Consider the following 21,944-nt stretch of genomic DNA (forward strand, 5'->3'; position numbering starts at 1 on the left):
ACAAATTTTACTTATAATTTGTCCCTCTATCTATTAGTGGTATTATTTTTAATAAAATAATTTCCACCCCGGAGAAGGGGTGGCAGCCCCCCCCCCCAGGGTAAAAGCGCAAGTTGGCACCATGTCACCTTTATTTCTTGAGGTATCCTCTACATACTTACCAATTTTCATGAAAATCGATGGAGGTTCAACGAAATCGGAGGTGAAAACCTTCATTGACTCCACTAGTCGTATCATTTGAATTAAATTTTTCAGATTTTTTTTGAATAAAACATCGTTTAGGAAGATGTTTCAAAGGTAAGTTTTGTGCAAAATTTAGAGTTTTATACGAAAAATTGTATTAGTTACACATTTTTAAATCATTTTTAAACAAAATTCATGTCTCACTTTTAGCCCACACCGTACTTATGCCCATACATTTTATTTCCTTTTTATTATAACCATAATATAGTTTATTATTCTTCTTTCATGTCCAATTTGTAAAATTTCATTTGGTCGATTAGTTAAAGGATTACATTAAAATAACTCAACCGTGCACTTCGCTGTACGCTAGTTTACAGTGCGCCAATGTTTGTGAGAAGGGTGACTTTAGCGATAAAAATAAAAAATTATAGAAGCTACAGATTTAGTTTTAGAAAAATCTTTATATAGGGTTTTTTTGTAAAATTTTCTTAATTTTGCAATGGTCTAGTCAGTTTTTTTCTAAAATTTATATTTTCCGAGTTATTTAAAAAAACATTTAATTTCGCAGTTCATTTGTTTAATAAAAAATGAAGCACCCACTTCTCGAGTAGAACTTTTTGATATGTTGTTTATTAAACATTTCTTAATGAAATTACAAAAAGTTCTATCTTGTTTGATTTTTTCCGAAGTGAAAATCTATATGCACTCTCCTATAAGGGACTTTCGGCCCTCGGTAATAATTTAGTCTTTCATTCTGCGTTTAAATTTTTCAAAAATATTTATTGGTTTTTTCAGGATTCGAAAAAAATGAACACAATGTCCGTGGAAATATTTTCCAAATCTATCTTTGTCTTATATTACAACGCACTCAGTCGAATAGGAATATTGTCAGCATATTGTCAGTCAGACAGTGACAATCAGTGACAATTTTAAATATTTGACATGGCATCGAGACTATTTTGAGTTGTTGATTAAATGATATTGATGTATAGTGTATTTGATAAATAATTGATTTAAGACGTAAACTTAATAAAAAGTTATTTATTGTGTATTACTTGTGGAAGATCCAAGTAGAGAATATATCAGGATAATATATTCTGTGATCCAAGTATTTTGTTGTTAAAGATGTTCAAAATTGTAAGCGTTCCATAGTAACAATATACATATTATTAAAAAATCACTTTAACATTTTTCGTTTTTTCTCGATTAAGTATTAGTTTTTGTTGTCCATATAAGTTATTACAATCACTGAATACATGGTTAGTGAAAAAATTATCACATTTATTAACTGAATTAATAATTTGCAATTATACAAATAACAGTTATCCAAGAACATTCAAAACCCATCTCTTTAAGTTAATGATGACATTGTCTAGTAGAATGACATTCTAGTAATATTTACATATCCATACCAGTGTGAATTTTACTACACGTAATTTGCCGTGTAAAGACAGAAAAAGTAGGGATAGCCGTAAAATATTTGCGAATTATGTACCGATGGCCTTAATTTAATCGGTTGGCTTTTGCTTGAGTGGTTTCAGTTGACTGTCTTGACTATCAGTTAACAAAATTTGTTGGTTTTGTAAAATAATTGTAAAATTTATTTGCCTATACCTCACACTAACAGCCCGTTCACATGACAGGCGCTTAGCGCGCGTTTTGATAACGCGCGATTACGGTCTCAAAAAATTACGAAAGCATTAATACAAGTCGATGGAAGATTAACCGATTAATGTTACATTCAAAGAGGCATCAGACAGGGAATCATTCTATCTCCGTCGTTAGTTACTATCTACTCGGATATAATTTTCAAACAGGCTGTGCAAGATAAAGACCTTGGAGACAAAATCAATAGTGAACTAATCAATAATTTTAGATACGCTGTCGACACTCTAATTTAATGAGACAGTCTCCAGGTTCTTCAAGAGTTATTGGACTAAGTAAACACGACACGAAGAGAAATGGGTCTAAAAATGAATGCTTCTAAGACAAAATTTATGATATTTAGTCCCCAACTTCACGACATGACAGTGCTTTCCTACAGATAGATCAACAAAACATTAAGAGAGTTACTCACTTTAAATAGCTGAGTTGCTGCATTACAGCTCAAATAGACGCAAGTAAAGAGATCACAACTGTTCGCACAACGTTTTTCAAAATAAAATCATTCTTCTATGACCACAGAATAAACCTTAAGATTACGTCAAAGAATGATCAAATACTATATTCGGTCAGTGTTGTAACATTGCACCGAGACCTGGATTCGGTGTTTGATACGATCAATCGCCTAGAGGTGTTTGAGATATGGTTCTTCTTCTTGTTCTTTCTCTTTATAAGCATTTCTGGTTGTTCATTGGCGGTTGGCGGATTAATACCTTTATAGAAGATTGTTACCCATTTTTTGCGCGGTCGGCTGATACTTCTATCGATTGGTGATGTATCTCTTGCTATTTTGAGCATACGTGTCTCCCCCATTCTGCTTATGTGGTTATTCCATTTTTTTCTATTTACTGTCCATTTGTTTATACACTGTACGTTACATTGTTTTCTAATGTCTTCACTCCTCTTTGGATCTCTCATCGTATTTCCTGTAATTCTTCTCACCTCTTAGTACTTTCATCTCTGCTGTTTCCAGTAGTCTTTTTGTTGTGATCTTGTTTCTGATATATATTATGTCATTATTATTCTTACACTGGCTTTATCAATCCTTGATTTCATCTGAGTGTTAATATGTTGGTTTCGCCCTATAGTGTTATTAAAGCATCTTGCCATACTTTAAGATATCGTTGCATAGAAGAATGCTACACTGAACAACGATGAAGACTAACGAAGCTGTGTTCTTAGAAGAGACCGGTACCAGAATCTTTCAGCTTAGCATGAAAGGTAAAATCGAAGTGATGACGAGTGGTGTATTGTGTGTCAAAGGAAAAAACAAATGTATGTGGGGAAGTGATAAGGTTTAGACAGACGAATGACTAAAGTGAAATAGGTAAAAGGGTAAAAAAGGGTAAAAAATAGAGCTTCACGATATATATTGTATATTATATTATTGTATCAAAAATCAATACAATACCGATACAATACATGGTGGGAACCACCCCCAAGATAGAAGTACACATCAGCATAGGGTAGACTTTGAATTAGGAGATAAGTAGAGGGTAGGCCCAAAATTTCATTAAAATCCATGCAGTAGGATAGAATTAGGAGGTGATATCCAATTCTTGCTCCCATTGACTGGCGTAGATATAAATAAATAAATGTGTTTATTGCAAAATAAAAACACATACGCTGTCCTTTGAAATTACAATTCTTTTAGCAAAAACTTTCTTTGTTCATATATTTTAACTTAGAGAATATAAGTTTATTATTTTTAAACATATGCAATTGTTTAAATAATATATTGCACAAACAATAATCAAATTAGTTTGATTTTTGTGGAATTAAAATATTAAAATACAACAAAATATAGAGTACGAAAATCATATATTAGATAAAGCTTGGAAGACATTTTGGTGGAAATCAACTTGTGAGAATCGAACACCGCTGTCCTGCGCGTAGCACCAAAAATTAATGTTTATTTAAAAAAATTCCTGACGCCGTGGTAGTTAACCGATTTTAATTTTACAAATTGAAAATGAAAGATACAGTATTCTTCTATATGTGAAAAAAATTTCAACTTACTATCTGGTTTATTTTCAATCCTGCAACATTTTGAAAAAATATTTTTTTTTGCGAAGGCTGGATTGCAAAATTTATTTTGCACAATTTATTGAACCGATCGTTAATGAAATTTACAGTATTGTTTTAATATAACACAAAGTTTTTCTGGATAAAATATGAAGGTCCTACTTGTAGCATAAATGGCTGAAAGACGTAAAATGCAAATAATTGTTTTTTTATGGCTTTTTCGCAATTATTGCTATTTTGCAACAAGAGTGACAATTTTTAAAATTTTTAACAAATCCTATATTATAGCATCCTATAGTATACTTAGAGGAGTTCGACAAGGGTGCATACTTTCACCACTCTTATTCAACGTCTACAGTGAAGTGATATTTCAAGAAGCTTTATTGGACATTGTGGAAGGTATTTTGGTCAACGGAAATAGCATTAATAATATTAGATATGCGGACGATACGGTCATATTTGCAAGTGACATTGAAGATTTACAGTACATAATACAACATGTATACAATGCATGTGAAAAGTACCGACTGCAAATGAATCTCAAGAAAACGAAATCAATGATATTCTCAAAAAACCACAAAATGTAGATAACCTGATCATCAATAATACAACGATCGAAAGAGTAACAACATATAAATATTTGGAACGAGTCTAACCGAAAATGGAGATCAAACAAAAGAAATCAGATCTAGAATAAAAATGGCAAGAAACACATTCATAAAATTGAAGAACTTCGCACAAGAAGATCCGCACAAGAATGCTATGTTGTTACGTTTTTTCTACTTTACTATACGGCATGGAAGCGTGGACAATAAAACAGTCTCAAAATCAAAAAATTAAACTTCGTTGAGATGTGGTGCTACAGGAGAATCCACGGAATATCGTGGACTAAAAACAGTAACTAATATGAGATTGGTGAGATTTTAATAACTTAACTAACTTAACTAATGTGAGATGTGGTGTTACAAAGAATGAAGAAAGAATGTGAAGTCATAAAAACTGTTAAAATTAGAAAGATTCAATATGTGGGTCATATAATGAGGGGCGAGAAGTACGTATTACTTAGGTTAATTATGCAAGGGAAGATACAAGGGAAGAGAAACCCAGGACGACGCAAAATATCCTGGCTAAGAAATTTGAGAGAGTGGTTCGGTTGCAGCTCATTAGAATTATTCAGAAGTGCGGCAAATAAAATTAAAATAGCGATGATGATTTCCAACCTCCGATAGCGGAAGGAACCTGAAGAAGATATTATAGCAAATTTAATACGCAACTTTTATATTAGTGCAACTTTTCTCGAAAGTGAATACTTTTGAAGTTATACTCCAAAAACCAAGAAAAAACTCGAATTTTTCCTTCATTTTTTGACATTTTGATTATTTAAACAATGTTCCGGACCTTTTTGAGTGGGAGGAAAACTCAATTATTATTATGAGTTAATTCCAAGCAATTTCTGAAAAAATATATAAGTCACCTCTCAAAACAGATGCGCCCTGGACTATCTTGTATTGTTGATACCCTTGTCTCGATATTATTGAGAATATTGATATCGAAAAAAAAACGCCACGTGAGTGCTGCATAAGGACTATTATACAGTTAAAATATTACATATAAGAGTTAAAACGCACAAGCGCATATATTTTCCATTAGTGCGAAAGAAAAGGACGATGAACCCAATAAGTCAACCAATTTCGATATTTTATTTTTAAAATTATCAGATTATTATCGATGTTTTTATAAAAGAAAATTGAAAACTACTTGCAATTTCCAAGACGTGGAACAGTAGTGTTTTCCCCGTTTTATCTCAGTTGGCGACAACGTCCGTACCAGTCGAGCGGCTTTTTTAGTTAGTACCAGCAGCGTTGATACTAACGAATAAAAGATGGCTCTTTAAAAGAAAAAAGTGAACAGATGGATGAAGAGCTCTTTAAAGAATAATATTTGTGAGGCTACAATGTAATTTATCCTATTACTTGTATATTTTAAAAGATTTTTTCAATATAGATAGTGATAAATGAATAAAAATTAGTTTCTTTATATATTAATCTAATCCTTTTTATGTCGATATTTTATCGAGTATTGTATCGATATCGTATCGAAATCTATATCAATACGATATTTTTATAAGTAAGTATTGCCGATATCGATACCCGATATGATACTTCATTGGAATAACAAATATAATATTCAATAAAAGTATCGATATTGCATCGTATCGTGAAGCTCTAGTAAAAAAGTGTTTGAGTGGCACCAGGTGAGGCTACGTTAAAATTATAACCATCCTATGGAACGTGGCGTAGCGCTCTTTGCCAGTTCACGTCGGCAAAGATAAATAGAAAATAGATTGAAGATAAAAATAAATGAAGAGAAAAGGGAGCACAGTTGGATCCCCACTTTACTGTGAAATGAATAAAAATTTACTTTTTGATAAATTCAGTAGGTCTATTTTGATGGAACGTGTCCCCTTGAGTATCGTGGGTACACCACTAGTGATGGCGATAAATATTTTAGTAAGTTAGTTAATTCATACATGATAAAACTTTCAACGTTTTGTCGGTAGACCACTCCATGGTAAAATTACCACGGCACTGACCGTACCAGTCCCTAGCCGAATCTGAAGGGTTGGAGGAGTACGTATCTAGTCTATATCAGCTTCTGACTTAATTTGAAGCGTGTTCATTTACCGACAAACCATGTCACGTCGATCTACGCCGGCCATAAATAGAGGGTTCGATCCTAGCCCAAGCAGTGCCGGATTAACCATTAGACGGACTAGGCGGCCGCCTAGGGCCCGGGCACTTGATGGGGCCCGCATCCCACACAAATGCATTAATTAATATTTAATTATTTAAGCAGTTATTTAAAAAAAAATTAAATGTTAAAAAAATTAAATGTTAAAAAAATCAAATAGGGCTAACTGAGACAAAAAAAAAAGAAAATGGTTAATTTATGATTTCCAATCAAACTCAGTTTTTTGATTTGTCTTTTGTCAAATATCAGAAAAATACAACCGACTTAAATACAAGACAAATTAAGCAGTTATTTTCAAAAGCATTTTTATATTCCATGTTCTAATCATTCCCTCAATTTGGTAATCAATTTTGCAAGCAAATTTTGATAAAAGCTGGTAATTATTTTGGTATGGTACGTTTTTTTTCAATTTCTACCCACCGATGGGCCTTATAGTCCATTCACTCACGGTAAAATATTGCAAAACCTCCGGATTTTAAAGAAACTTTGGATTTGAAACAAGAGTTTGGATTGACATGAAATTTGGTATAAGCATAGCTAAAATGTCAAATAAAAAAGTGATATTGTGCCAATGTGTGTTTTTGCTCTACGGTTGAGTCCACCCCTCCTCGAGGGTGAAGAAATATACCGTCAAAATACGTCCGGAAGTGTATAAACACTTAGTGTTGACTAAGCAACTTTTGTTCAATAGAGTTTTTTCATCAAGTCAATACATTTCGAGTTATTTGCAAGTGAATATCTTCATTTTTCAACAAAAAATAACACGTTTTTAGACGGTTTTTTGCAAATAACTCAAAAAGTAAGTATTTTATCGAAAAAATATTCTTAGCAAAAATATAGCTTTTAAATAATTGAAAAAATGGTGTATGTGTGCAGTCTGTAGACCCAGTAGAAGCAGAATTGTAGCTAATGAAAAGTAGGTTCTTATTCGTCAAATTCCAAATCGAATAGTTCAACATGAAATAATCAAAAAATTAAGCACTTTTCATGGAAAACTCATCATAACTTGTTTAAATGTTTTAAAAATGCATGAAGTATTCTTGTTTTTTTTTTTTAATTTCTATCATAAAGACTAAGCAAGATACGCTCAGAATAAAGTTGATCCCATTTTTGGGTAAAAAAAAACTGGTGAAAATAACCCCCTAATCACAAAATAAATTAATCCTTACCGCTTCACAAGCTACTTTACTTATGTATTGTTTATATGCTCTGTAAGTTTTATCGGTATAAAGTGTTTATTTATAAAAGGGCTGTAGTAGAAAGGGCTTGAACAAGTCACTAATCACGAGTGTATGCAATTTTTTTTATTTGGCTTATAATGCCTCGACAACTAATGGCCATTGGTATGGTACAGTGGATTTTTCCAATCAGGTACCCAGTGTAGTGGGTAGTGTGTGTGTTGAGTAAATGTCTTGTTACTTAGCAAAGTCGTCATTGTTTTTGCAAAGAGACGCTAATTGTATCCCAACGTCCGCGGACCCTCCGGTAAGTACCGATCCCACAAGAATAGAAAATTTTCATTTATTAATTTTTAATAAATGAAAAATTCTCTACCCAGGGCATGCAAATTTTGAACAATCATATCTTAACCAATTTTTATCTTCCAAAAAAGCAAAAATCTGAAATATTCAGAAAATTAAAACCTATATTTTTTACTCTTTAAGATTTTTGGTACCACTAATAATAATTTTTAAGTTATTTTGAAAAAAAAAAGACATTTTTTCTTCAAAATTTCAAAAATTTGTTTTACTTTAAATCCCAATGTTTTGAAAGCACTGTGAACCGGTGAAACTTACAGATCATATAAATAATATACTTATAAGTTTTTTCAAGATTTTCATAAATTTCCACATTTTTGTGCCAAAAAAAAAAGGAATCATTTTAAGCTCTACTTGCTTAATTTTGATACTTGAAACTTGTTTAAAAAAATAAAACTTTGTTAACACGTTAAAAAAGTTGTGATGATTTTTCACCGAGAAGTGCTTCATTTTTTGGTAATTTACGTTGAAATATTTGATTTGGAATTTGTCGAATAAGAATCTACTTTTCATTAGCTCCAGTTCTGCTTATACTGGGTCTACATACTTCATACATACACCATTTTTTAAACTTTGTATACGCTATATTTTTTCTAAGAATATTTTTTCGATAAAATACTTAATTTTGGGAGTTATTTGCGAAAAACCGTCTAAAATTGTTGAAAAATGAACATATTCACTCGCAAATAACTTAAAAAGAATTGATTTAGTGAAAAAACTCGATAGAACAAAAGTTACTTGGAATTAATCAGTTATCCATTATGCTGAATGTATGTTTTTTCGCCCCCGAAGGGGTGGCACTCATACCCAGGGCAAAATCACATATCGACACAATATCCCTTTTTTTCTTTGGCATAGATATTAGCTATGGAATATTAATGAGAAGTTGTTGCGAAATGTAAAAAAAGAAAAATGATCTTTTTTACATTGTCGTACTTTATTTTTGGAGTAACTACTTTCCAAAACAACATAAATATCTGTAAATTTGTTTTAAGTAAATGATCGATATAAAGCGGCCTACTTCTTATGGCCGCCTAGGTCCCCATGATGCCTTAAACCGTCACTGAGCCCAAGGATGGTAAATCACCAACTTTGAGGGAAATAATGCTATTTTACATTACGTTGATTCCCGTCTTTAGTTTTTAAATTTTTCTCTTAGATATTTTCTATCTCTCTTGGCGTACCACGCCACGTTCCATGGGATTCCAGCTTAAGAATTGTTGACTTGCAAGTTGCTGGACAGAGTAGAAGAGAAAGACCAAAGAATGCCTGGTGCAAAACGCTTGGAGGTAATAATAATACAGGGTGTCCCTAAAATAGTGCGTTCCTTAAAGGTATAGGTAGAAGGCACAATGTAGGGTAAAAAAGTCTTTTAACATTTTTTTTCTAAATTCAGCCGTTTGGCCAAAAAAACGAAAATACATTTTGATATGCAAATTGAAGTCTTTCAACAACGCGCAACTCAAAAATCTAAAGATTAAAAAAGTAGGTTTGTAGGTCAGTTGTATCTGGTAGGTAAGTTAATGTAAATATCAACCAAACCCATATTCATTATTTTGCAGGTAGGTACCTACGACGTCAACAACCCCAAAAATTACACCTCAAAGTAAATAAACAAGGGGCTATTAGGTTAAATTTCCACAGTCACAGCAAGTTCTTCTAGACTACGTTGCCTTGTCATTAAAATTTATGAAAATAAAAATTCACTTATATGAATGTTAAAACGTGTTGACACGTTTTAACATTCGAAACGAAACATTAACGAAAACAATATATAAAAATGTGTGAAATATAAAAAATTTTTTGAAAAAAATGTTATAGGACTTTTTTGTTCTAAATTGTGTATTATATCCATACCTTATCGGGGAACGATAAGGAACCTATAACGTTAAGTTCCTATAAAGGAACGCATTATTTTCGGGGACACCCTGTATATCCCTGATGGAAATAATTAATATTCATAGGTATAATATAAGATAAAAACTTATGGAAAAGGTAATTATGAAAGCCTTATGGAAAAGGTAATTATAGAGGTAAAGTCACACAGAATGTATGTTTCCTTACGAAGTAAGGAAACTAAAATAAAACTATAGAAGCATATTTACATAGAAAAAATTTAACCAGTAGACCAAAAATATAAATGGAAGATGAGTAATAGAACGTCTAACGACTAACGCGAGAACCGGCTTTAAAATTGACACATGCTTCAAAATAGCAGGAGAAGTTAGAGAAAAAGAAACTCATACACAAGTTTCACAAGAAACACAAGTTTCAAATAGTTTTCATATTTTCTGTAGTTTTTTGATCGATAACCAAACATGCGTATTTTATTACGCAATATAACTAAAAAATCTATATCAGATTGCAAAAACAAATTAATAAAATATACTACATCCTGTAACATTTCTATATTATAATCATCACATTTTAAAGTTTATAGTCAGTACCTACTATTATTACAATTATCAAATTTTTGGCAAATAGTTAATTCTTTAATAGTAAAGTATGACATAACTAATTACCAAAATATATTCATATATAAACTCAAATGTATCACCAGAAATGCAATAAACTTTACACAAAACAGTAACACAGTAACAAAAAGAGCAATATTCAATATGATGAAATGTGCAGTTCTGGTTGCAGCCCTTATGGTATTTGTACAGGTTGGTTAATTTTTTACCCCAAAATATAGAAAAACTATTTGTTTCTATTTTATTTTAACTTCTGGAAATCCATTGTGGTTTTATGCTTTATTTATTATTCCAGCTTTTATTTTTCTATCTGCTTTAAAGCAGTATTTTTCAATTTTGTCTTAATCCATCGACTAATTTTCTTTGATATATTAATATATACAGGGTGTAACAAAAGGCACGTCATAAATTAAATCACATATTATGGGGCCAAAAATAGCTCGATTGAATCTAACTTACATTAGTACAAATGTGCACATAAAAAAGTTACAGCCCTTTGAAGCTACAAAAAGAAAAATGAGTTTTTCCAATATATCGAAAACTATTAGACTTTTTATTGAAAATGGACATATGGCATTCTTATGGCAGGAACATCTTTAAAACATAACAGTGAAATTTGTGCACCCCATAAAAATTTTATGGGGGTTTTGTTTCTTTAAACCTCTCAAATATTTGTGTACGTTTCAATTAAGTTATTATTGTGGTATCATCAGTTAAATATAATGTTTTTAAAACTTTTTGCCTCTTAGTACTTTTTCGATAAGCCAGTTTTTATCGAAATATTTTGAACAATTTTGTAAAATCCACCACATATTTTTAAATGTTTAAGTAAGGTTAAAGGGACTTGGTAATCATATTATGAAAATAATATTCTATAATCTTACTTAACCATTTTCAATTTACCTTAATAGTCCAAGTAATGAAGCTTAAAATAGGACAAAATCGCAATTTTTACAGAATGGATCGATTTGCTTGAAAATTTGGGATTAAGTAGTGGATAGTCCAAGGATCAAAATCTTCATGCGGAAAGGCGCTTTTACCATAGGGGTGGTTGCCATCCCATCTCGGGGGTGGCAAAAGTTGGTAAAAACGTTCATTCTAAGCAAAAAACGTTCTATACATTTTTTTGATAAAATTGATAGTTTTCGCTTTATTCGCTATCGAAAGTGTTAGTTTTATATAAAAAAAATCAATGTTTTTAATAAGTTTTCTGCTAATAAAAACTCCAAAAGTTTTCGTTTTATCAAAACAACTTTACTTAACAAAAATGTACCTTTTGAAAAAATAAACAAAACCGTTTTTTTTTTTTAATTTTTCTTTAAGACCAATAGTAATCAAGCTATACTTTATTATATGTTGCCCCTTCTTCGTCAAATGCTAAATATTGTAGTTTCAAAGTCAAAATACGGAAAAACTATGCATTTTTTGAGGACAACTTGTTCAAACTAATTTAAAGTACTTAAAAATATCTATCTCCAGAAATAAAAAAAGTCTAGTTTAAAACTGAAGTGACTTACAATGAAAAGAATGTCAGTCCCTATTTTTTTTTCAGCGAAAAAGTGATCGCAAGCAACCCCTCAGTCACCACCCTAATTAAAATTAGTCACTGACCTTATTTGGTTTTATTTATTTATGTATTATTAATAGGTTGTAGAAGTTTGACCTGCTTATAATGATTAATTTAAAAAAATGTTAAAAGCGAATAACGAATATTTGTAGTTTGGAAAAATTGGCCTTTCCTTCAGAATAGCAAGAATATTATCAGAGATGCGAAAAAATGTTTAAATATGAAATTGTAGCTTATTTCATTCTCAAAAACTTGGTTTGCAAGAATTTTTTCTACGGCAGAAATTGAGTGAGCTATTGATAATTAAAACTTGGAATAACATGCAAAAACCACCTTTACCAACCCTTTCAAAGTCACCTCTTTTTGCGACTGAGGATTTTAAAAGTATTTAATATTAATAGGCTTATATATCCTGTAAAAACATACAAAATTATTTTATACCAAACTTTTTAAGATAAAAAACAAAAAAGTTACGGTTAAAAAATCAATATATTTTTTTGAAAAAAAAAGGAGAAATCCAGTTGGTAGCATAATAATGTAAGTTAGCGGTGTTTTTAGTCATTGAACTTATGCATTCTTATTTATTTGTGTATTATTAATAGATTCTAGAAGTTTGACTGGCTTAGAATGATCAGTTTTTTTAAAAACTGAAGTTAAAAGTGAGTAACAAATTTTTGTAGTTTGATAAAAAATGCCATTTTCTTCAGAATAGAAAGATTAGCATCAGAGATACGAAAAAATCTTTAATATAAAATTGTAGGTTATTTAATTCGCAAGAACTTGGTATGAAAAAATGTTTTCTACGGCAAAAATTGAGTGAATAGTAAATGAGTAAGTATATCGAAAAACATTGATTTTTTCTATACAAAGCTAACACTTTCGATAGCGAATAAATCAAAAATTATTAATTTTATTAAAAAAATGTATAGAACATGTTTTGCTTAGAATGAATGTTTTTATCAACTTTTGCAGTCAAAATATAATAAAAAATTTCCACCCCCGAGATGGGTGGCAGCCACCCCCAAGGTAGAAGCTCCTTTCGGAATCATATAGATTTTGATGCTTGGACTATTCACTACTTATTCTAAAATTTTCAAGCAAATCGATCCATTCTCTAAAAATTGCGAGGTGAAAATCTTTGGTTCCCGGTACAAAAACAAAAAATTTAAAGGAAAAAAGGCAAATATATCACTTTCGGTGCAACAATTGTCTTTAAACTAACTATCCGTAATGGTAGGGGAGCAAAGTATGCTAAATGTGCAGTCACTCAAGCGCTTTGGGGACCTATTGGGTTGTAAAGAGTAGGTCCTAAAACTAAAAAAAGTTAAGTAAAGTTTTCCATTTTAGTGGGGCTTGCCATTTTTTAATTTAATTTTCCATTTCCAACAATCGTTTTTTTCGATTATAACGCCATCTATCGATAATTCGAAAAAATGTTTCGAATAAAAGTTACTTATTTTTACGTAAGGAATCCAAATCTGCAATAAAAAATTAGGGCTCCTATTTAAGATTTTAAAGTAACCCCCCACCCCACGTCCATGGGGGGTCGTGTTTGATGCCATTCGATAGATTTTTCAAAAATATTGTATCAGTGTATTTTACAGTTTTTCGATCTGATGTTCATTTCGCGAAATATCGCGGGACTCGTATTTAAAATATTAAATTTACCCCCACCCCTCTCCGTGGGAAGTCGTGTTTGGTATCATTCGATAGATTTTAAAAAAATATTGAGCACATATTTTTTAGTTTTTCGATCTGTCAATCATTTCGCGAATTATTCGCTTTTTTCTTGTGAAACTTTGGGACTCACCCATTTCCTTACCACTTTCAAATCGTCAGATTTTTGAAATATACACTCTTTTGCATGTACTTAACTTACCGTATCTTAATCTGACAATTTCGAGTTTTTTTAAGGATAGATTTTTTTTTTCGGGCCCCCCTTAACGAACTCCCCTGTGTTAAGAGCCAATATATGGTAGAGGTACATCTGCAGAGTACCAGGTTTCTCCCATATACTAATCTGACGCGCTCGAGTAACTGCAAAAATCCCCGCTTGGGCTCCCCTACCATAACGTAGCCTAGCCAAAAAAGAATTAGAATAACGTTCTAGATCTAAATGAAAATAAAAGATTTTAACAAGTAACATACCAATACATAGTATGCAGAAAAAAGGCTTCTAGATTCAAAGATTAGCGTATTATATGAAAATACAAAATAAATGTGTTCAATCCTCATTATCGAAATTCCTTCAAACTTCCTTCAAAGATTTCAACTTTAAAAATGTACAAACCTGAACTTGAATACTTTCAATGTATTAAAAATAAGCCTTAATTATAAATCACAGCGTGTCTGTTTTTCCATTTTTTTTTCTCCAAAATATACTTTTCTAGACAAAACATTTTAGTCTCATACCTTTGCACTCTTTTAATTTAGTAAATGTTTAGTTTTAAATTTTGTTACAAAAAACGGTAAGACCTCTTCACTATATTGAATTTCTTATACAGTGGAACCCCGATAAGTCGGCCTCCTATAACCCGGAAGTCCGGCTAACCCGGACCGATTTTCATCAGACAAACATTTCAACAATAAAAATGTATGTAATATAATATTTGGGAGATAATGTGTATTTGTGTAATTTGAAGTATAAGATAGTAAAAATGACTCATGGCACACGGCGGCAGAGCGACGTTCATTGTCTCGGATTATCGGAAACAACAGGCACCTGTATTCCTTTATTTATTTCAAACTGTCTTAGCATTGTTCAAAAAAGACTAAAAGACTATTTAACAAAATCTTTTTTAAACAATTGTCCTAGTCTCCACTATTCTTAAATAACGTAACATTGTTCCGATTGTGATCGTATTGTGTGTAGTACAGTCGTATTTTTCGCTTCCCTTCTGTAATCGTGCTTAAGATAGGTTTGTGTTTGTGTGCTTTTTTGTCTACGCATGAGTTTTTTACCAAGAAACGAACAATACTCTATACTCTATACAACTATACGTAATTTAGATGTGTACTGTGCATATACAGGGTGTCCCAAAAGTAGTGGAACGGTCGAATATTTCGCGAACTAAACATCGGATCGAAAAACTGAAAAATACGTGTTCAATCATTTTCAAAAATCTATCCAATGACACCAAACACCAACCCCCAGTACACCCCCTGGAGGTGGGGTGGAGGGTAACTTTAAAATCTCAAATGGAAACCCCTAGTTTTTCTTGCAGATTTGGATTCATTACGTAAAAGTAAGCAACTTTTATTCAAGACATTTTTTCGAACTGTGGATAGATGGCGCTATAATTGAGAAAAACAATTTATCTTGATACCATAGGTAAATTATCGAAACGGTCTAATATCTCGAGAAATACACTTCCAAATGACAAATCAAAAAAAAGGTTTTTAATACTTTTCGAAAACCTATCGAATAACACTAAACACGGTGGACACCCTCCAACCTACTCCCTGGAGGTGGGGTGGGGGGTAACTTTAAAATCTTAAATAGCAACCCCCACTTTTTATTACAGATTCGAATTCCTCATGAAAAATTAAGCAACATTTATTCGAAACATTTTTTAGAATTGATGATAGATGGCGCTTTAATTGGAAAAATAGGATTTATTAGCGCCATCTATCAGCAATTTTAAAAAATGTTTCGAATAAATGTTGCTTAATTTTTCATGACGAATTCGAATCTGCAATAAAAAGTGGGGGTTGCTATTTAAAATTTTAAATTTACCCCCCACCCCGTCTCCAGGGGGTGGGTTGGAGGGTCATTTTTGGTGTTTGTCGATAGGTTTCCAAAAAATATTAAAAATTTGTTTTTTGGTTTCTCATTTGGAAGTGTATTTCTCGAGATATTAGACCGTTTTTATAATTTACCTATGGTATCAGGATAAATCGTTTTTCCCAATTATAGCGCCATCTATCCACAGTTCGAAAAAATGTTTAGAATAAAAGTTGCTTACTTTTACGTAACGAATCCAAATCTGCAAGAAAAACTAGGGGTTTCTATTTGAGATTTTAAAGTTACCCCCTACCCCACCTCCAGGGGGTGTAGTGGGGGTTGGTGTTTGGTGTCATTGGATATATTTTTGAAAATGATTGAACACATATTTTTCAGTTTTTCGATCCGATGTTCAGTTCGCGAAATATTCGATCGTTCCACTACTTTTGGGACACCCTATATATACATTTCATGTTATTTCAATTATAACGGAGTTTATCTGTAAGTATACCGTAGTTTATTAATTTTTACCATATTCTTCGGCTAACCCGGATTTTCGATAACCCGGATCGGCCGCGGTCCCGATTAATCCGAGTTATCGAGGTTCCACTGTACTCCAAGTCGTTCTAGGTATATCTATAGATTAACATATTATATTGTATTTGTTTCAGATACATCATCATCATTCTCTTTGCCTTATCCCTATGCGGGGTCGTCCTTCCCTAATTGCATTTCTCCACACAATTCTATCTTGGGTCATATCAATATTAATCCCCTTTACCAACATGTCCTGCCTAATCATCTCCCCAGATCTTTTTTGGTCTTCCTCTCCTACTCCTTTCAGGAATCTGCACTTCAGAAATTCTTCGTATTGGGTGATTAGCGTCTCGACGTTGAACATGACCAAACCATCTTAATCTATGCTCTCTCATTTTGGCACCAATTGATGCCACTAATATACTCATTTCCATAATATCTCATTTTTAATTTTATCCTTTTTTGTCACTCCACTCATCCATCTAAGCATTCTCATTTCCGCCACATGCATTCGTTGTTCCTCTTTCTTTTTCACTGCCCAACATTCAGTTCCGTACATCATAGCCGGCCTTATGGCTGTTTTATAGAATTTTCCCTTGAGCTCCATTGGAATTTTTCTATCACACAACACACCACTCACTTCCTTTCACTTCATCCATCTAGCCCTAATTCTACTGCATGCATCTCCATCTATTTCTCCATTACTCTGTAATACCGATCCTAGGTACTTAAAACTATTGCTTTTCACAATCATTTCACGATCCAAAGATACCATTTTATTTGTAGTAACTTTGAATGTATTTGTTTCAGATTCATTCTGCACAGTCACAAGTGGGTAGCTCACAGGGCGGCATGGGTATGCAACAATCAGGTGGCATGCCTACTTCCGGTGGCATGGGAATTCCGAATAGTGGAATGGGAGGAAGTATGAATGGTGGTATGAGCGGCGGCATGCCTGGTATGAACGGCGGCGGCATGCCTGGTATGAACGGCGGCGGCATGCCTGGTATGAACGGCGGCATGCCTGGTATGAGCGGCGGTATGAACGGTGGTATAAACGGCGGTATGCCTGGTATGAACGGCGGTGCGAATGGTGGCTATGGACAATAGGGTTATTAGTTGTTAATTTTTTTGTTATTTAGATGTTAATAAGAAACACTAACAAAACAATATTTTATTTATTTTCCTTTATTTGTGTGACGTTATTCACGACGGATATTCCCTTTAAATTGTGTTTTTATGAGTACAATATCATTATTTGGTAAAGAAAGACAGCCTAAGATTTAGTTTCGATGCAGAGACCACCACATACCTTATCTATGACCACCACCAAAGAATACTCCATCCAACTCCAACAAAGTATACTCCATCAGTTGGATGGAGTATTCTTTGCCACCACCATTCTCTTATGCACATTTCATCCTCTTGGACTCATAAAATCGACGCGTGGTGTGATTTTCATCTCAAAATAGGCTAGGAAAATAGAGAAATACGGGCGTATCTTATGCCTGGTTGCACCAACAGATCTTAAGCTTAAGACTTGCCTTAAGCTCAGTTTATGGAACCTACGCGTTTCACTATTGAGTCTTAGATCAATTTTCAGCTTGCCACATGGTGACATGGATTGCCAGAATCATAAGAATGATAAGAATCGAACATTGTGGTGCAACGTGCAACGTAAGTGAAACTTAAAGCAGCCCTCTCTATAAGCTGAGCTGGGCTAAGCTGGAGCTTAAGATTTGTTGGTGCAACCAGACATTAATAACAAACTACATATTAAAACACAATAATTACCCGAAATACCTTGGAGTTACTATAGACAGAATGCTCACGTTTAGAGAACACCTAACGAAAATATCATCAAAACTAAAAACACGTAACAACATAATACATAAACTCTGCGGCACTACATGGGAGTCCACAGTATCAACCTTAATATATTATCCTCCGCTCCTAGCCTAATGTATCCAGTAGCCGAATACTTTGACCAGATGTGGTTGAACAGCAGGCATAGCCACCTGGTTGACACTCATCTAAACCGTGCTGTACCCACCTTTAGTAACATAGCTCCACCTAACCTACACCGCGAACAGGCATCGGTTAAAGAATACAACAAAATTATGGATATATCGTCAATTTCCAGCCCACAACGACATCGTTACCAACCGACATCCACAACCGTTACCGATCCAGGATCCAGGTTACCTCCCCTGAAATCCGTCCAAGCGATACATCATTCCAATTTTGACTTAAGCACCTGATGAAGAAAAGAGTGGGGAAGTAAAGTACATTCCCACTATTATGGTCTACTGGACAGATTTTGGGATTTGGGCAACGCTTAATCAAATCAGAACAAACTGCGGAAGATTCCCTCTACATATGAGAAACACTTCCCTCGCCTTCCTGTGATTGCGGCGGCGTAAAGACTTCATAATAGCAGCTAAAGAGTAAATGCAGAAAAAATGGACAACTTCTTGTAACTCAAATAATTTGTATACTTTATAAATATAAATAAATATCCATCTGCGACGCAAGCCATCCATTAAATAAATTAATAAAACAGCATAACGAACATAGGGTTTTTGAGGATAAAGAACATATATTGAGACATCGTCTATAATTTAAAAATATCATAACACATAACTTACAGTAAGTTCGAAAAGATCAGGTTTTAATAACAATTTAGTGTTGTAGTAACATATTTGAAGAACGGTTATTTTAGCCAAGCGGTCTCAAAAAAATGTAGGTAAAGGGAAGGACCATCAAAATAGTAAAACACTCTAAGGCGAATGAATCTCTATGTCACACCCAACAATGAAGGCAATACACATCATCAGTAAATTTAAAATTTTCAAATATTATTTATAGACCACTGATCAGCGGTAAAATCTGTAAAACCGTGGAACTTTGAGAAACAACACAGATTTGAATGAAAATTTCGGTTTAAGTTGACCCTCTTCTTCAAAATCGGGCCGAACCGGGCTGTTGCTCTGGGGGAGAAAACAACCCCACCTAGGGGATGAAAATTTTGTCAATCAAAATAACTATGGAAATCTATACAGTGACCAATTCTGAGTAAATTTTGTTCTATACAATTTTTTTGCAAATTTGATACTTTCCAAGTTATTAGCGATTGAAACTATGTATTTTTCATTGAAAAAAATCACGTTTTATAACCGTTTTTCATGAATAACTTAAAAAAATTTAATTTTATAGAAAAAATTGTTCAGAACAAAATTGTGGCTAATAAAAAACAAAGAAATTTGCGTCAGAAATACCCAATAACGCTCTTTAAAGGATGGTTATTTTCGAAGAACCTTGAAATATAGAACCTTCAGTCTCAAATAACTCGAATGTGGTGCCATTTTTTGGGAAAACTTAATATACATCTTTTAAAGCTCGTTAAAAATCCTTTCAAATAAGCTCTGACAGAAGTTTTTTGCATAGGAACTGACTGGCTTATGATGAAAGTAAAGTCGTTCTTCTTTTTTCTTTTTGAAATGTAACAATTAAACCCTCGCCAATACAATCCTAATAGAAATGAATAGCTTCCCACTTGAAATTAACTTTATTTAAATATAATCGATACGATCCATGTGATTTGACCGGTTTGGAATGCTTAGTTTAGAAAAAATATTTGATTAAATCGAAAATGACATTTTTATAATTAAAAAAAGTGCATTTTTTTAAATAAACCTAAAAGTATTCATGATACAAAACCAAAAAAAAAAAAAAATTAAAATTTTCAGTAAAAGTAATCCTATAATTAATATTTGAAACATTTTTTCATATTAACACTTTTAGATTTATTTAAGAAAAATGCTCTTTTTTTAAAAATTATAAAAATGTCATTTTCGATTTAATCAACTATTTTTTTTTAAACTAAGCATTCCAAACCGGCCAAACTGCATGGCTAGTATCAATTATACCTACAGTAGGAAAAATGAAAGAATACTCATGAATGAACATATAAAACACGCTGTATTTTCCTGTCACCGTGTCACACAAAAAATTGGCCAGTGCAAGTACATGTAATAATTATTATTACATGTACTTGCGCTGGGCAATTTTCTTTGTGACACTGTGACAGAAAAATACAGCGTGTTTTATATGTTCTTTTATGGGTATTCTTTCATTTTCCGACTGTAAGTAAAGTTAATTTCAAGTGAGAAGCTATTCGTTTCTATTTGTAATCAAAATGGTTTAATTTTTACATTTCAAAAAGAAAAAAGCAGACAGCGACTTTATTTTCGTGATAAGTCAGTCAATTCTTATGCAAAAAACTTTTGTCAGTGCTTATTTGAAAGGTTTTTTAACGAGTTTTAAAAGATGTCTGTTAAGTTTTCCCAAAAAATGGCACCACATTCGAGTTATTTGAGATTGAAGTTCTCCATTTTGATGTTCTTCGAAAATATCCATCCTTTAAAGAGCAATAACTCAGTCGTTATTGGGTTTACGTAGGTCTTTCCGACGCAAATCTCTTTTTTTATTAGCTACAATTTTGTTCTTAATTATTTTTTTCAATAAAATTAAATTTTTTTAAGTTATTCATGAAAAAAAGTTATAAAACGTGAGTTTTTTCAATGAAAAATGCATAGTTTCTATCGCTAATAACTTGGAAAGTATCAACTCTGCAAAAAAATTTGTAGAATAAAATTTACTCAGAATTGGTCAATCTATAGATTTCCATTTATTAATTTTGTTATTTTGATTGAAAAAATTTTCATCCCTTAGATGGAATTGTTTTCACCCCCAGGGCAAAAGAACGGTTCGCCGTAGGGTAGATTTTGACAAAGGTTATAATTACTACCTTGATCCAAATTTTCAAGGAAATCGACTTTGATTCTCAAAATTTTACGAGAAAATGGCTGTTGATTGGACTATTACGTATATTTAGCCTTACTGATGGTGTTCTGTGACTAGTGTTGCCAGGTCCGATTTGTTTTTAAGCGGTACATATGCAAAAACAAATCGGGATTTAGGGTTGTAGATCGGGACAAATAAACAACAATAGCCCAGTAAATGACCGTTCTGGAGTGTAATTTTCATAAGTCAACTCCGAATTGCATGAAAATCTAGTTTTAGGTTCTATTTACTGTCTACTTCAAAGTTAAACTTGTACCATTGGTTGCTTTTACTTGGGGGTGACAGTTACAGTTAACCCGTCTCGGGGATAAAAAACCGCGCGTTTAAAGTAAGTCCCAAAATAGATCAACTGACTAACTATAAAAAACAAGTCGATACTTTTGAAGTAATTTTATCGAAAAAAAAATATTCCTAGCAAAAATGAGCTTTTAAAAAAGCAAAAAAAAAATTGATTTTCAGAAAGTCTATAAAACCAGTAAAAGCAAAGTTGTAGCTCATCAAAAATACGTTTTAGTATTCGTCAAATTCCAAATCGAATTTTTCAACTTGATATAACCAAAAAATTAAGCAATTTTCGGGCAAAACCAATTAAAATTTTTTAAATTTTGTTTTATATA

The 21,944-nt window shown here is 32.5% G+C and overlaps 2 protein-coding genes across 2 annotated transcripts in view; one reads left to right on the forward strand and one right to left on the reverse strand.

Annotated features, from left to right (window-relative positions):
* Positions 1-21,944, reverse strand: part of LOC114337373 (integumentary mucin C.1-like) — a 103,702-nt gene that overhangs the window by 37,588 nt on the left and 44,170 nt on the right. The gene's annotated exons all lie outside the window — the stretch shown is intronic.
* Positions 10,723-17,631, forward strand: LOC114337381 (58 kDa phosphoprotein-like). The gene is made up of 2 exons (XM_028287801.2): positions 10,723-10,825; positions 17,272-17,631. Exons 1-2 carry the CDS (start codon positions 10,778-10,780, stop codon positions 17,569-17,571), a joined length of 348 nt encoding a protein of 115 aa, XP_028143602.2. The 5' UTR covers positions 10,723-10,777; the 3' UTR covers positions 17,572-17,631.

This window comes from Diabrotica virgifera, chromosome 2, assembly GCF_917563875.1.
Source record: "Diabrotica virgifera virgifera chromosome 2, PGI_DIABVI_V3a".
Taxonomy (NCBI): domain Eukaryota; kingdom Metazoa; phylum Arthropoda; class Insecta; order Coleoptera; family Chrysomelidae; genus Diabrotica; species Diabrotica virgifera.

Excerpts from the sequence above, each read along its gene's own strand:
- LOC114337381 (XM_028287801.2), top strand. The coding sequence starts at position 10,778 with ATGATGAAATGTGCAGTTCTGGTTGCAGCCCTTATGGTATTTGTACAG. Across the intron at positions 10,826-17,271 it reads CCCTTATGGTATTTGTACAG|ATTCATTCTGCACAGTCACA; the intron begins GTTGGTTAATTT and ends TATTTGTTTCAG.